The sequence below is a fragment of the Nipponia nippon genome, unplaced genomic scaffold (assembly GCF_047370975.1).
Source record: "Nipponia nippon isolate SJK-2023a ecotype South Korea unplaced genomic scaffold, ASM4737097v1 scaffold_8, whole genome shotgun sequence".
Classification (NCBI taxonomy): Eukaryota; Metazoa; Chordata; class Aves; order Pelecaniformes; family Threskiornithidae; genus Nipponia; species Nipponia nippon.
In genome coordinates, this window is record NW_028262402.1 from 4,535,161 (window position 1) to 4,548,362 (window position 13,202).

The following is a 13,202-nucleotide window of genomic DNA, read 5'->3' on the forward strand; positions in this document are numbered from 1 at the left end:
TTTCCATACAAAATACATTGCACTTTTCTCTTTCTACTGAGCCTACTGAGCATCTCACAAATACTGCAGCAGATGGAATGGGTCTATGGACAGAGGCAAGAGTTCATCCCTTTAAATTGCTGGTGTTCAACCATGGACCTGATTCCCAGACGAAACCCACTGCAACAAGCCTGGGAAAGGCTCAGTGAAGGGAGAAGGTAAATTTCCTAGAGCTTTCCCCCCCACCCCACACTTACCAAAGGCTCTAGTTCTTTGCGGTCTATGAGGTTGAGCTCTGTAACAAAGTAATAAAAATGCTTGTAACAGGTATTGACGTGGGCCTCAGCTCCCATAAGGATGATACGGTCAAAGTGATGGATGTAGACGTGAACAAACACCCGAAAAAGCCGGCAGAGTATCTTCTTGCAGATCTGAAGGAAGTTCTTTGGAAAGGGAACACCTGTGAACAGAGAAGGCAGGGTTGTCATAACCATCCAGTCATCCTCCCAAGACAACAGCTTTGGAGCAAAGCATGAGTTTGTAACTGCAAACTAGGTTATGACTTCCTAGGCCTCCTTTCCAAGCCAGAAGGTCACTTAATGCATACATTTATCTGACTGCTAGCACCAAAGATAACCAAATACTTAAGCAACTTTAACGTATCAAGACTGACAGGTACTGGTCCTTTTTCCTTGAATAATTTAATGGAGGAACATCCAGTATTGTAAGGTTCAGAAATGTGATTTTCACTGCAGTGTACACTGTCCCATTAACATCAATGGCTTTACATCCTGAGATGGCTGTTCCCCATACTGATACATAAACAGCTAGAAGTGATAGACACTCTCCTGCTCATCTTATTCAACAGTGGCATTTCATGGCATCAAATTTAATAACAAATTTGAAATAACTGACTGAAGGACAGACTTCTTTGCTTTCACCTTCCTCCCAGTTATGTGTACCAATCTGATTGCTCTTTTAATAGAAAAACTCCTGAAGAGACACAGGAACATCTCTTCCAAAATACCGTAGAAGTTACACCACTTTGCAGCTGGAGACTCCAAAGCAGCAGCAAAAGCAATACTTGCAAGTAAACAGCCAAGCATCCACAATGTGGCACCAATAATTCCTTCAAAATTGCCCTTCATTAAAGACTAATCTTGCATGGCATTGTGTACCACTGAGCTGCCCCAAAAAGCCAAATGGTTCATCTCCTTCTATGATTGTGCCTCAGACATGATGACTTTAGTGCCATGCTCAAAACTCTACTGCTACTTTGTTTTGTTGCACATCCTCCTGATTTTTTAGTTATAGTTCATGTTTTAGTCAGATTTGAACTACATAACCGTAGTTATTTCTTCTTTAAAAAAAAAACCTTACAGCTAAGCAGTTCCATACTCCCTAAAAGCCCAGCTCACACTCTCAACAAGAAAAACGTTTATTATTTGTAGAAAGAAGATGAAGATATTAAATTAACACTGTTGCAAGCTTTCTAGTTTTCAAATTTTAGTCTCCTGTTAAATACTGCTCAGCACTCATAAGAGTGGTGAATTAATTGACAAATTGCCCCGTTTCACTGAGGGGAACAGGAGGACATACAGTGAGAATTTCCATACTGAAAACAGATTTTTGATTACAGATTACATAAATTACCAACCGTGGTTGTAACCAGTCTGGGTCCCATCAAGAGAAACATGCACCTTGTTTTGGACTGCCTGGCCAAGGATGTACCAGGGTGTACCCATTCTGGATGTGAACACCGCTGTGCCTGTTAGCATGTGAGTAGGGAAGTACATCAGCATGGGGAAGTGTCCTGCTCGGCGTATCCCTGAACTGCCTCTACATTTGCCATCGCTGAAGTGCAGATAATGTGGGAAAGTGTCTTGTTTTTTTTTAGCCTGTACTGGGTTCATCAGAGGCAAATCCTTTTGATATAATTTCAAGCAGCTTTAGAGATGCAGTGTAGCCCTTCTTATTCCTGATGTACGAACCTGGGACCAGAGAAATAGCTGCATCTATCAAAGCACAACTACTTTATCTCCTTAAGAAATGTTTGCTTTTGGTTGTCACATCCATTCATCTCAATGCTAAAGCCAATATCGAGGGTCACAGAGGAAGAGGCCTAAATGCTCAAGCCATGAACTGAGGCATCGCTAAACTACAGAAATAATATGTACAGACATCTTGGCAATATTTGAATCAAAACTCCAAGCAATTAGCCAAAAATGTGGATTATAACAAATGACTGTTGTTATTTCCAAGGGCAAAATAAACACAATCTATCAACAACATAACAGAAACTCCAGTTAGTTGCTTATAAACCAGGGGATCACATTTCAGACAACAGAGCATGGCTAAATTCAGGAATGGTTAGAGCAGCACTCTGCTTTGCATTTTTGTAAAAGCTACCTAAACCAGAATTTTAAAAATATACCCAAGAAAATGTTAAGTCTTAAAAAAGGGGGAAGGGGAATAGCTGGGACTTGTCACTGCAAGCTGGTTCACTGAACTGAGAGATGAATTCTTGAAGGCACTATATTTTCTGATCCAGAACAGGCATGTCCCAAAATGGAGAATAGTTAGTTTCATCTTCCACAGGCTGACATATGATTGTTACTGAAGAATGTTACTGTAATGAAGAAACTCTTACTTCTGTATTAACTGACTAAAACAAGCTGAATAAACCAAGCTGACAAATCCTTTAACTGCTCTGCAGCCCATGTTCCCACTTAACAGTTACAGGCAGTAAGTGCAAAGGCCATAGAGCACTGCTTCTGCTGCGAGGACTTTCATCTGACAGCATTTTAGATGTGTTAGGCAGTCAATTTGAGGACATATAAATAACACAAAGAAAAAAAATAGCTGGTGAAAAACAGCCTAGGGTGCTTAATAAACTTCCCACTGCTCCTTACGTGCATTAAGTTTTCAGACAGGCTGTGTAGTTTCATTTGCCATTGTGGAACCTCTCCAATTTTGCAAAGCTATTTCTGTTTCATTTACTCTTAAATAAACAGTGAAACATTGCTGCTATCACAGATTTATCACCTGAGTACAGCAGAATCCATAATGGCTCTCTGACTTCTCTCCCCTTCCTGCAAAACTGGTTTACAAACTGACACGGTATCCTAAATAGTTAAAAAGTGCCTCCTTGTACCACTGAAAGCCATTGGTCCTGTGCAGTGAGCTAGACTCCTCAGCCTTGGAGAGCCTGCCAGCCAGTCTGTCCCTGGAGTACAGAGGAGGCTCAAAGTCTGGTTCACCTCAAGGTACGGATGAGCATACGGAGGTGGCTGCAGCACTAGTTTAAACATACACTCTGCTGCTCTTTGTGTTCAAAATGAGACAAAAGGATGGTAGAAATGCAGGCTCAAAGAAAAAAAAAAATCTTATATAACAGAACAGATTCTGATCTCAGTTACAGTAGAATGAATCCAAAGTAATGCCATCAAAATTTAAAAAAATCAGAATGAAATTATTCTAGATTTATATTCTGAGGTCAGAATTTGGCCTAATGTTTTGTTCCCACTGCAACTGCTATAGTTATAAATAAATCAACCACAGAACATAATCATCACAAGTGGCTCTTGGGAATGGACTAGCTTAGATTTAGATCCTTGACTAGTTAAGGAGTCTGTTCTGTCCTTCAGCTCAGCCACAGTAGCCTTTGCCTTCTCCCCTTCCAAGCCCTCATTCAACATGGAGTCCAGGTTTAATAATTCCCTTCCTGGAACTTTGTAGTTAAAAAAGGAGAGGAAGAGAAAGAAAAAAAAAACACACTACCAAAAGGCCAAGTATTTATTTAAACTTTGGATTCTTTTAACAGTGAAAAAAATTTCCAAGAAGATGACTGTCTTACTATCTGCAAGGTGATACTGTAAAGAGACAGAATGTAAAACCACCAACTTGGATTGCTGAGTTATGGTTAGTAAAACGCAAAGAAATACAAAGATGACACTGAAATTTTTGAGTCAGCTGCTACTTGCTGAAAAAAGTGTTTCTGGATGAGTGAACTGGCAGCCTTGACTCATCTGTAGGCTGAGCCCCAGTGCTGCTGTATGAGAAGAAAATAACAGAAGGGTCCTTCTTGTTAACCTGGTGTTCAAAACCCCAGAGCTCCCCATTATGTCCCAAGAATGTGCAAGCAGCTTTCAAACATCCCAGTCACACAGCAGACGCTCCTTTAACTCAGTGTTATATATGCAATTGGGAAACAATTCAGTGGGGGGTAGATAGGCACGGTATAACCAGTAACAAACATGGCCAGCATGACTGTACCCATACCTCTCTGGAGCATGTGCCGTACTTGCCAGCGCTGTACTAACAGACAGTCTCCTCTTGCAGAAAAGCTTCACCCATATACCCTGGCGACAGATGCACCACAGCAGCACGGGGGAACAATCACGTCATTTCCCCTGCGACTCAACCTCTCCATAATCCCTTGCCCTTTTTGCTTCTGTTGACTTGCTAGAAAAGGCTATTCCTAACATGAGCAGGACTCTTTACAACTTGCAAAACTCAACTTGCCTGATCCATTTATCAAGTTGTTTTCCATGGGAAAATGGAGGGATCTTCCCCTTGTTTTTTAAAACAGCCTTATACCCACAGCTCTCTGTAGGCTATCAACTTCATTCCTTCCATGTTTTTAATTTGCTATCAGGTGATTTGCTACTGTGCCAGAGTGAGCATCCAGATCTAATCTGTCCATCACCAAACGGGACATACAACACTGTGCTAACAAAGTGAGTCATGCCATTGATCTGCTGTCTTATTTCTTTGAGTGTTCCACATACATGACAACTGCAGTGTCATCGCCCTCCTCTCTTGACACGCACTCCCCAAAAGCAGTATTATGACTGCTATCTGCTCAAAAGCTTGGTCACAATAACATGGAAAAGTATGCTGATCATTTGTGCAGTGATTACCAGTAAGTTAATGGCCTGTTGGTTTAAAACACAGATGTTTTAATGCCATGATGAAGGTCCTCATTTAAACCCTGCGGATACAAAACCTGTTCTTTGTATGATGCAAAAAAATGGTGGGATAAGACAGAGAGACTAAAAGTTAAAGAAACTAAATTAGGTGGGGATAAAGGAGGATAGTTAAAGGTCTGAGATGAATGCAACAGGCAAAACGTTGGTCACATTTGATATGTGACAGTCCTGAATCTTCTTACTTAATTATGTATCACAGCCTCCCCCAAAGTAGGTCGGTTGCACAGGTTAGAGAGGAAACAGAAGAAAAGTCATGATACAGTTTGTCTTTGTTGCCTGATTCATTATCTCCAGGCAAGAGTCAGAAAGTGTATGATCCCAGAAAGTTGATATTGAGGAACCAGAGAGAACAACCCAGACTCTTTGCCTGTAATGCTACATGTGGTTCTCCACTGGCTCACACTCCTGCCTGTAACATGCAATGAAAATGACTCCCCAGTGATCGTGATGCCAGACGCATGATCATTTTTGACCTTCTGTATCTGTGTGGTTTGAAGTCTTGCTTTACTCAAGGGAAGCTGGTAAGCCCTTTGGCAATTGTGCACAGAAATTTTGCTGCACATTTGAAAAACCTTTTACAGGTCATGGTCGTAATGAATTCTTTTTTCAAAATACACATGTGGGAAAAAAGAGAGACTCCCTTCTCCCTTGGCAAAAGGACTGACACTATACTATTGGAAACACAGCTTAAAAACATACCAACCTGGTAAAGTAAGAATTTTTTCCAGTTTTATAATAAGGAACAAGAAAACAGTGTTACCAGAAACTAACAATTTGGAGAAGGCACCTGAACCAAACCCCTCCTCCCTTCCTCCCTCCATGTTTTCTTTCTATCCCTGCCCCAAGTACAAAAATTTGCAAAAGATACCCTCACCTATTGCTGGAAGCTTTGCTGCAAAAACACCTATCTTGATCCAAGCAGATGTTTAGTGTTATCTCAGTGTGTTAGTTAAGGAAGTGCCTGTCTCAAGGGCCAATGAAAACAATGTCAGTTTTGCTGGACTTTGTTCCTCACATAAATAAGCAGACAGCTGCAAAATATTAGGGATAAACTAGACTACCCTCCTTTCTGCTGTCATATCAGAGAGAGAAGAAGAAAGGAAAACACTTTTGAGATTATATGGCTTTCTAAGCAAAATTGTGTCCTTTTTTCTTTTTAAGCAGGACTGCCTCTAACAGTGTTACTCTCGAGTAAATAAACCAGCAGGCAGGCCCACTGTCAGATCTTCAACAAAGATACTCATGTGCTGTCCTGGAGAGAACTCTAAAGGGAACAGGGTACAGATCAGAAAATTGTCTAAGGCTTTGCACTACTTGAACATCCACAACTGCTCTCCCTGCTGCTGTATATCAAGAAATGGGTGATGGCACTAAATTTTGCCATTTAATTAACAATTTCACCAGAAGAGGTGTCTTATAATGCAAATACTGTGAAACACCTAAGCATGCAAAGCACCTGAATTGACTCTCCCTGAAATCAGATGACAGAGGAACCTAAATCCTTGTGCTGCATAAGCCAGATCCCTTGAATTTTAAGGAAATTTACAATGGCTGTTCCTGACTACAACCTGACCTCCTCCCTGTTACTTATTACTTCTGCTTCTGCTGCTACAGGGGAACAGAAGAGAAACACTGCAATGCCAGAGAGCAGAACACTTGCTTCCTGTACCAAGCAAGGCTAGTTTTACCCCAGACGATAATCAGGCTGATAAACCCATTAGAATAGATCTGTAGGTCTTCAAACACTGAATGCCATAAAAAGCTGCAGTCATGGTTATGTGGCAGTGTAACTCCTCTGCCCTGGAACATCCATCTTCACCATAGTAACAAAATTAGATTCGTTGGAGCATTGCATTTGAACAATTTTATGTGGCATTAATATATACATAGTCTGAAATAGGCTTGGAGATCCATTAGAATAGTTTAGAGCTCTCCCTGCCTTAGCAGAAATTATAGTATCGGTGACAAAATGCATCTCTTCTGGGACAGAAAATATAGCAGCCATTTGGCAGTATAAGAGCTTAGGATGGGAAAAGAGTTTATTAACCCCATGAGTGAATGTAAGGAAAAAGTATGTACGAACACTGGAGCCTAGCCAACATATCAATGGAAAAACTTTCCTCCCCACCCGGCAGAGGTTTGTTAATAGCTTTGTTCCTACACTACTTACCGTGGCCTGACAATTTGTGGGTAATGACATGGTTTTGGCTTTCCATGCTGAGTGCACCACTAGCCAGCACGGCTTCTATTTTTGTTATTAGCTTCTGACATCTCCAGGAAACAAACATTCTTGTTCCCCATTAATTTCACAGGGACACTGGAAGAAACGTGCTGTTCTAAGGGCCCCTCTCACGCTCACTGATGCAGCAAGATGCAGCAGGATGAAGCAAGCTGCATGGTCTTGGAGATGCACTCAGAATCAGACAAAAGAGCCTCCTGTCCCCAAGACACAGATGTTCCAGCACTTAACTGAAAAACAGAAGCCTTACATCTGCCAAAAGTTGTGGCATGACATTAACAAGTAACTATAGTTGAAGGGCTAATATCACAAAATAAATGTTCATTCTTCAGTGCTAAATTCCTTTTCAGTGGGCCATTAGAAGAAACATTCCAGCAGTTCTCACATCTCAGATCACTTCTTGTGTCTCCTAATGCAAGTAATTTTCTGGCCTTTTGATATCTGTGCTGACTTAGGAATCTTGTTTGTGTATGAGAATATCCTCATATCAACAGTGCCTTGGAGAGGTGATTTAGAAGTTTTAAATAAGATTTTTCCCTCCAGTAAAATGTAGCTCTTTCATGAGACAGGGAAAGACAATTACATAGCAGCATGCAACGGAAGTTTAGTTGAAGATCAGAAGTTCTGATCCAGAAAACTAAGACCAAAAAACGCATGCACAGAATCCTGGTCCTTGACTTTGCTTAAGTTAATCCTGATTTAAAACAGCGCAGACTGGAATAAAATCCAGCATCCTGGAACCGAATTCTGCAGGCTGACCAGCAAGAGCCAGTCAGGGCTTTTAAACCTGCTTTTACATGTTTAACTATTTTTGCTTTTATAACATTGGATCTGGGGGTAACACAACAGATGCTTTTCACTACTCTGTTTTTACAACTGTTAAAGGTCTGTAAAATTGAATGAAGCCCTCAGCTGAAGAAAAAAGAGCCAAGCAACCCCCTCCCAGCACACTTAAGCACTCTCAAACATCAGCGAGCTAAGCCAGATTCACTCTTCAGAAGTCTATAACTGCAACCTGAGCTACTCTGTCTTCAGTTGCTGACAATCCATGCCCTTGCCCAACGAAGGGCCTCCCCAGGCACCCGAAGTTTTGCTTCCCTTGTTTTCTCAGAACTGCCTTACTGGAAGAGGTCAGTCCCTCCCTCCCATGTAAACCCTAACTGATGTTCAAACACTAAACCGGGTACCCAGCTTTCCTCTGAGGAACGCTTAGCACATGCCTGGTGTGCACTGGTTGCATCAGGTTCAGTACCAAAGGCAGTGGTGACTGCTTTCATTTCAGAGCACAGCCAGAGAAGGTAGTGTTGTCTGTCTTTTATATATCACTCAGTTTTTTTGGCAGTATTTCCAGAGCTAAGGACACTCAAATCTGTTTCTAATGTTTTGCAGGGAAGTATGTTGATCAACAGAAAACTAACAAATCTGGGCAGCTGCACTCTTCGTGCCATCTTGAAGACACTGTGCTGAAAGGAAGAGAAGACTTGCAATGTCAGAAGGCAGCAGAAGACAGAGCATGACTCTGAAGCCCAGTGTGTAAAGTCCTGCTCCTGGAAGTGCTCCTGCATTTTGCAGTAACATAGTCATCTCATAAAAGGAAATCCATTTCAAATCATTCTGGAATAGGAACCGGAGTACACGAGACTTTACGCTCACAGATGACAGCACTTTCCAAGAGATTTCAGGTTATGTCAGCAGGCACGAGCTCACACACAAATCCACACATGCAAACACACCCACACACAATCATACTGTGAAGCTTGCGTAAAAGCTATCATTGACTGACAGGTTTTGGATCCAGTGTAATTCCTAAACAGGAACTAAAGTCGTATAAAGAGGATTTGAATATTTTGATTGCATATGCCCCTATAAGACTATCTTTACTATTAAAGTATAGGCCAATGATGTTTGGATTTACAAGACAGTCAAAACCTACTATTGCCCACAGAGGAGCTGCTGTGATTTAAACAGATTCTTCCAATATGTCATGAATAGATAAGATCTGTCTCTTCCACTGCCTAGGGCTCCATCTGGTACCTAGAAATCAAAAGAAGCTTTATCACTAATTTCACTGAAAATAAGTCTGGAAAATCAATGAGCAAGAGCATCCTGTTTCTTTTAAAGCATCATGAAGCTAAGCAGCATAATATTATTTTAATGCCGATAGAAAAGAACAATTACAGAAACAATTTCAAAAGTTGCATTAACTTGACCTTAACCAACTACTTTTGCAAGGTTCATATACTAATAAAAATTTTGAATGAAAATAAGTCAATAAAAATTGAATGCACTACAGGACCAAAAGTTTTCAAAGAGAACAAATGAAAGGAATATTTTAAAACATAACAAGCCAAAAATGAGTTGATTTTCTCTATTATAAAATTCAACTGAGAAAGGGAGGCACCCTGATTTTACTAGAGTAAAATTTTCTCTTTAACAGATCTTTTACAGGGTTAATACACTCTGAATCCGTCCCTAACTCAGCATCCATCATCCAGTTCCCACTCACCAAAGCTTGGAATATCAAAGATTTTTGACATCCTTGAACACTACTTTTAGAAGAAACACCTCAGGCCCCACTAGTCATGGGCAACACCATCTTATCAACAGACCTTTTAACTATTACGTAAAGAACATTTCTACATTGCAACAGCTTCAGCAGCATAAACTCTTCTTTGGGTCTTGAAAACTGCCTGTAAACATTTTCTGTTATTCCATTTAATGCCTACTGAATGTCACAGAACTGAAAGGAAAATAAGGCAAAGACTATTTTAGCTTAATATCTTTTTCTAGAAGCCAGAAGCTAGTTCTGCAGGAATTTCTTTTATTTCATTCACAAGAACAAGAAAACACTCATTAGGCCTTAATTTTCATAAATGAAAAGCTTAAAAAAATTCAAACACAGAATCATAAAATGTTTCTTTAGGGTGCCTGTTTTCCATACGAATTAATAAAATACTTTTTTATGTATGCCAGAAAAACTGTATATACCACTCCTCAGATGCACAACGGATACCATTTCCACTTCTGCCTTTCCTTTCACCTTATATCTGAAATTGGAATATAGGTCAGATCCCCACATTGTTTTTATTACGCAGGGACAATGTAACTGAGGATGGGATTTACAGGGATTTTTTGTTGTTTTTAGCACAGCTTTAGAAACCTACAGTAAGACTAAGTGCACTTACACTAGCAAGGATGATTGCTCCACTTCAGTAATAGAGCTAAACATACACTTTTAAGTTTCTTGCTGAACAGACTGATTTATCTATATGTTTAATATTAATTATCTGAGGATATCTTCATGTTTAATGTTATGATGTCTATATGTTTTTGTCTATAGGTTTAACTTAAGTTTACATGATCTCTGCCACTGCTCACACTGTAACTAACATAGCCTGAAAGCTAAGACACTGAAGGACAGATAAATCTTGTGTGTAAAACCTGACAGAGAACTGGCAGCTTTATGTATCTGGACAGTTAAAATTTGATGCTGTAAAGCAGGACGATGGGTGAATGTGGTCTTGGCCCAGCAATTACCCTTAAGAACCCTTAAAGAGGAGGCACACAGTAGCACAGGTGCTAGTTGCCACCTCTTTTGTGCTTGCTTGCTTTGAGTCTGGGTGTTCAGTCCCTGAGCACCAATGAACTCTGTAAGATGCAGAGCACCTACATCTCAGTGCTGCCAAAGACAAATTAACTACTAGCACCTGGAGTGAAGTCAGCCGTGCATTACTGAAAAAATGACTACCAAAAAACTGGATGGGGAGCTTCAACTACAGACCCATTTTTCTGATACATGGTTAACAGCAGAGTTCTGACAGGTCAGCATGCTGGCAGGCAAGGACAGACTTTCAAAAGGGTTTTGCATATCTGTAAGGTGCTGGGCTCAAGCTGGCTCTTCCATGGAACAAAAAACATTAATTACTTGAATTACCTCCTGCTTACTCACAAGAAACCTGTTTATATTTTTGATTTCTACAATCCTGAGGACAGCGTCAATACTAGTCTCTGAAATCCTCCTCTCACCCTCAGGATGTCCAGTTCAGTGTGTCTTAAAATATTGGATCTTCATGCGAATGAATAGGCCAACCTGCCAACTTAACCTTTAGTGATGTTCCAGGAAGCTGGATGTTATGGAAATAATACTTAATGGGGTGCAATTTGTTATGCGTATTCTGGAGAACTCCACCTGTGACAGAAGATACAGAGAGGCTCTAGAGTTTACATGCTGAAGGCATCGTGCCTTTTTCTTTCCTCCTGTCTCAGAGATCAATGCAGCAGCAGCTGTGATTCTGCTGACAGCAACAGCTTAATGTGGCCATGGAAGTGGGACTGTTCAAAGAACAATGGCAATAAACTCATACATTTTCACAGCAAGGAGTTCATTGCTAGTAACTGTAATGAGATAAAATTGATGGTCTGCAAAGACCAAGTACTTGATTTTCTCTGCTTGGATCACATAGTTCCATCAGGACAAGAGCAAAACACTGAGCAAAACATTTAATTTTTAACAATGGCATAGTATGCACTGTTGGTGCACTGTAAGAGGCTACTGCATGAGAAGTGGAAGCATGGGAAAGGATCTAGAACACGTCTACAGTTTCAATACAGTGCCTTCATCTGCAAATACAGATAGGGTCACTGAACCCCAAAAGTAGATTTCTACAAACACTAACTAAATAATTGTGAAGTTAGACAATATATTCTTTAGGCAAGTGGTTATTTGTGCATGCCCTGAGATCCAGCAGGTTCATCTATTATATTTAAGAACTAACTCATGACTCTGAGGAAAAGACAAAGTATTGAGGAGCCTCTGCAGCCCACCACTCAGATACAGCATGGATCTGTGCTGGAAAATACGACGACATTCTGAGAAAAATTATTATAGACTGTGTTAAAAAACCTCCTGTGACAAACATGCTATATTGAGAGTAAAAACCCAGACAGAATAGAAGTGGTAAGAAGAAAGAGATGGCTGTTACACTCCATTTGGCCATAACAAATGGATACTACAGTGTAGTGTGGTTCAACATGCAGGGCACAGAACTTCACATACTAATTTCTGCATCAAGTCATACTTTCTGGCTATATCATAATTAGGAATCCGCTCATTGTTTCCCAGAAATGTCACCTTTTGTATTAACAAAAAATTAGTAAATGTGAAAAAATGTTCAACAGCAGCACTGCATCAGTATGGACAGGCCATTATTATACATTCTAGGGGGGTTTCTAAATTTCTGCTTATGGAAACTGAGTTAAGTTTACCATGAATCCAATGGATACAACAGCATTGCTTTCCACAGACTTGAAGTCATTGTTAGTCCGTTTATTTTTCCCCTGAAAGCATCACCATGATTAGAGTCTTCCACTCCTGGTCCTGATTCAGAACACTTTTTCAGTGGCACTATTCCCAAGACCATGTGCTTTCCAGTCTCGGGGCATGGTCAACATGTTCCAAACATTGTGAAGGCTGAAAGACATTAAAAAATGACTGACTGTCTTTGCCAAGACCTCTCCAAGGGCTTAGGAGATCATGCTGCCTTAGGGAGCATGGGGAACTCTTATGGCACCATCACAAGTGTTCTTACATGGACATTTTTTCTTGCAGCACTTAAGCTCCTGGAATCATTTGGGTATGTGAAAAATTGGGCTGGTTTTATATACATGTATACACAAAATCTTTTAATATCTATCCCAAAATTAAATGCAAGGCTTGGGCCTTCTTGATTCTGCAGAAAAAAGTTTGAAACATGAACACTAAAGACAGAATGCAGAAGACTAAACAAAATAAATTCATTTAAAAATCTGGTCTTTTTCAGTTATTAAGACAGACTGAAAGTTCAGTCAAAAGATGCCTTTTAAGTTGTGTTTGTTTGCATACAAAATGACTGAAGAGCACGCAGAAACATCACACTGACCCCATTGTGTGTTCATTCATTCAAAATTTTCTAAGGATGGTCCTTTACAAAAAATTTTGCTACCGGTTTAGAGCT

At 40.3% G+C, this 13,202-nt stretch overlaps 1 protein-coding gene across 3 annotated transcripts in view; it reads right to left on the bottom strand.

Annotated features, from left to right (window-relative positions):
- Window positions 1-13,202, bottom strand: part of MOB3B (MOB kinase activator 3B) — a 108,699-nt gene that overhangs the window by 27,955 nt on the left and 67,542 nt on the right. For all 3 annotated transcript variants that reach the window (XM_087742499.1, XM_087742501.1, XM_087742500.1), the window contains one exon: window positions 237-439. In XM_087742499.1, the coding sequence (XP_087598625.1) occupies window positions 237-439 (203 nt within the window). The remainder of the gene's footprint in view (window positions 1-236; window positions 440-13,202) is intronic.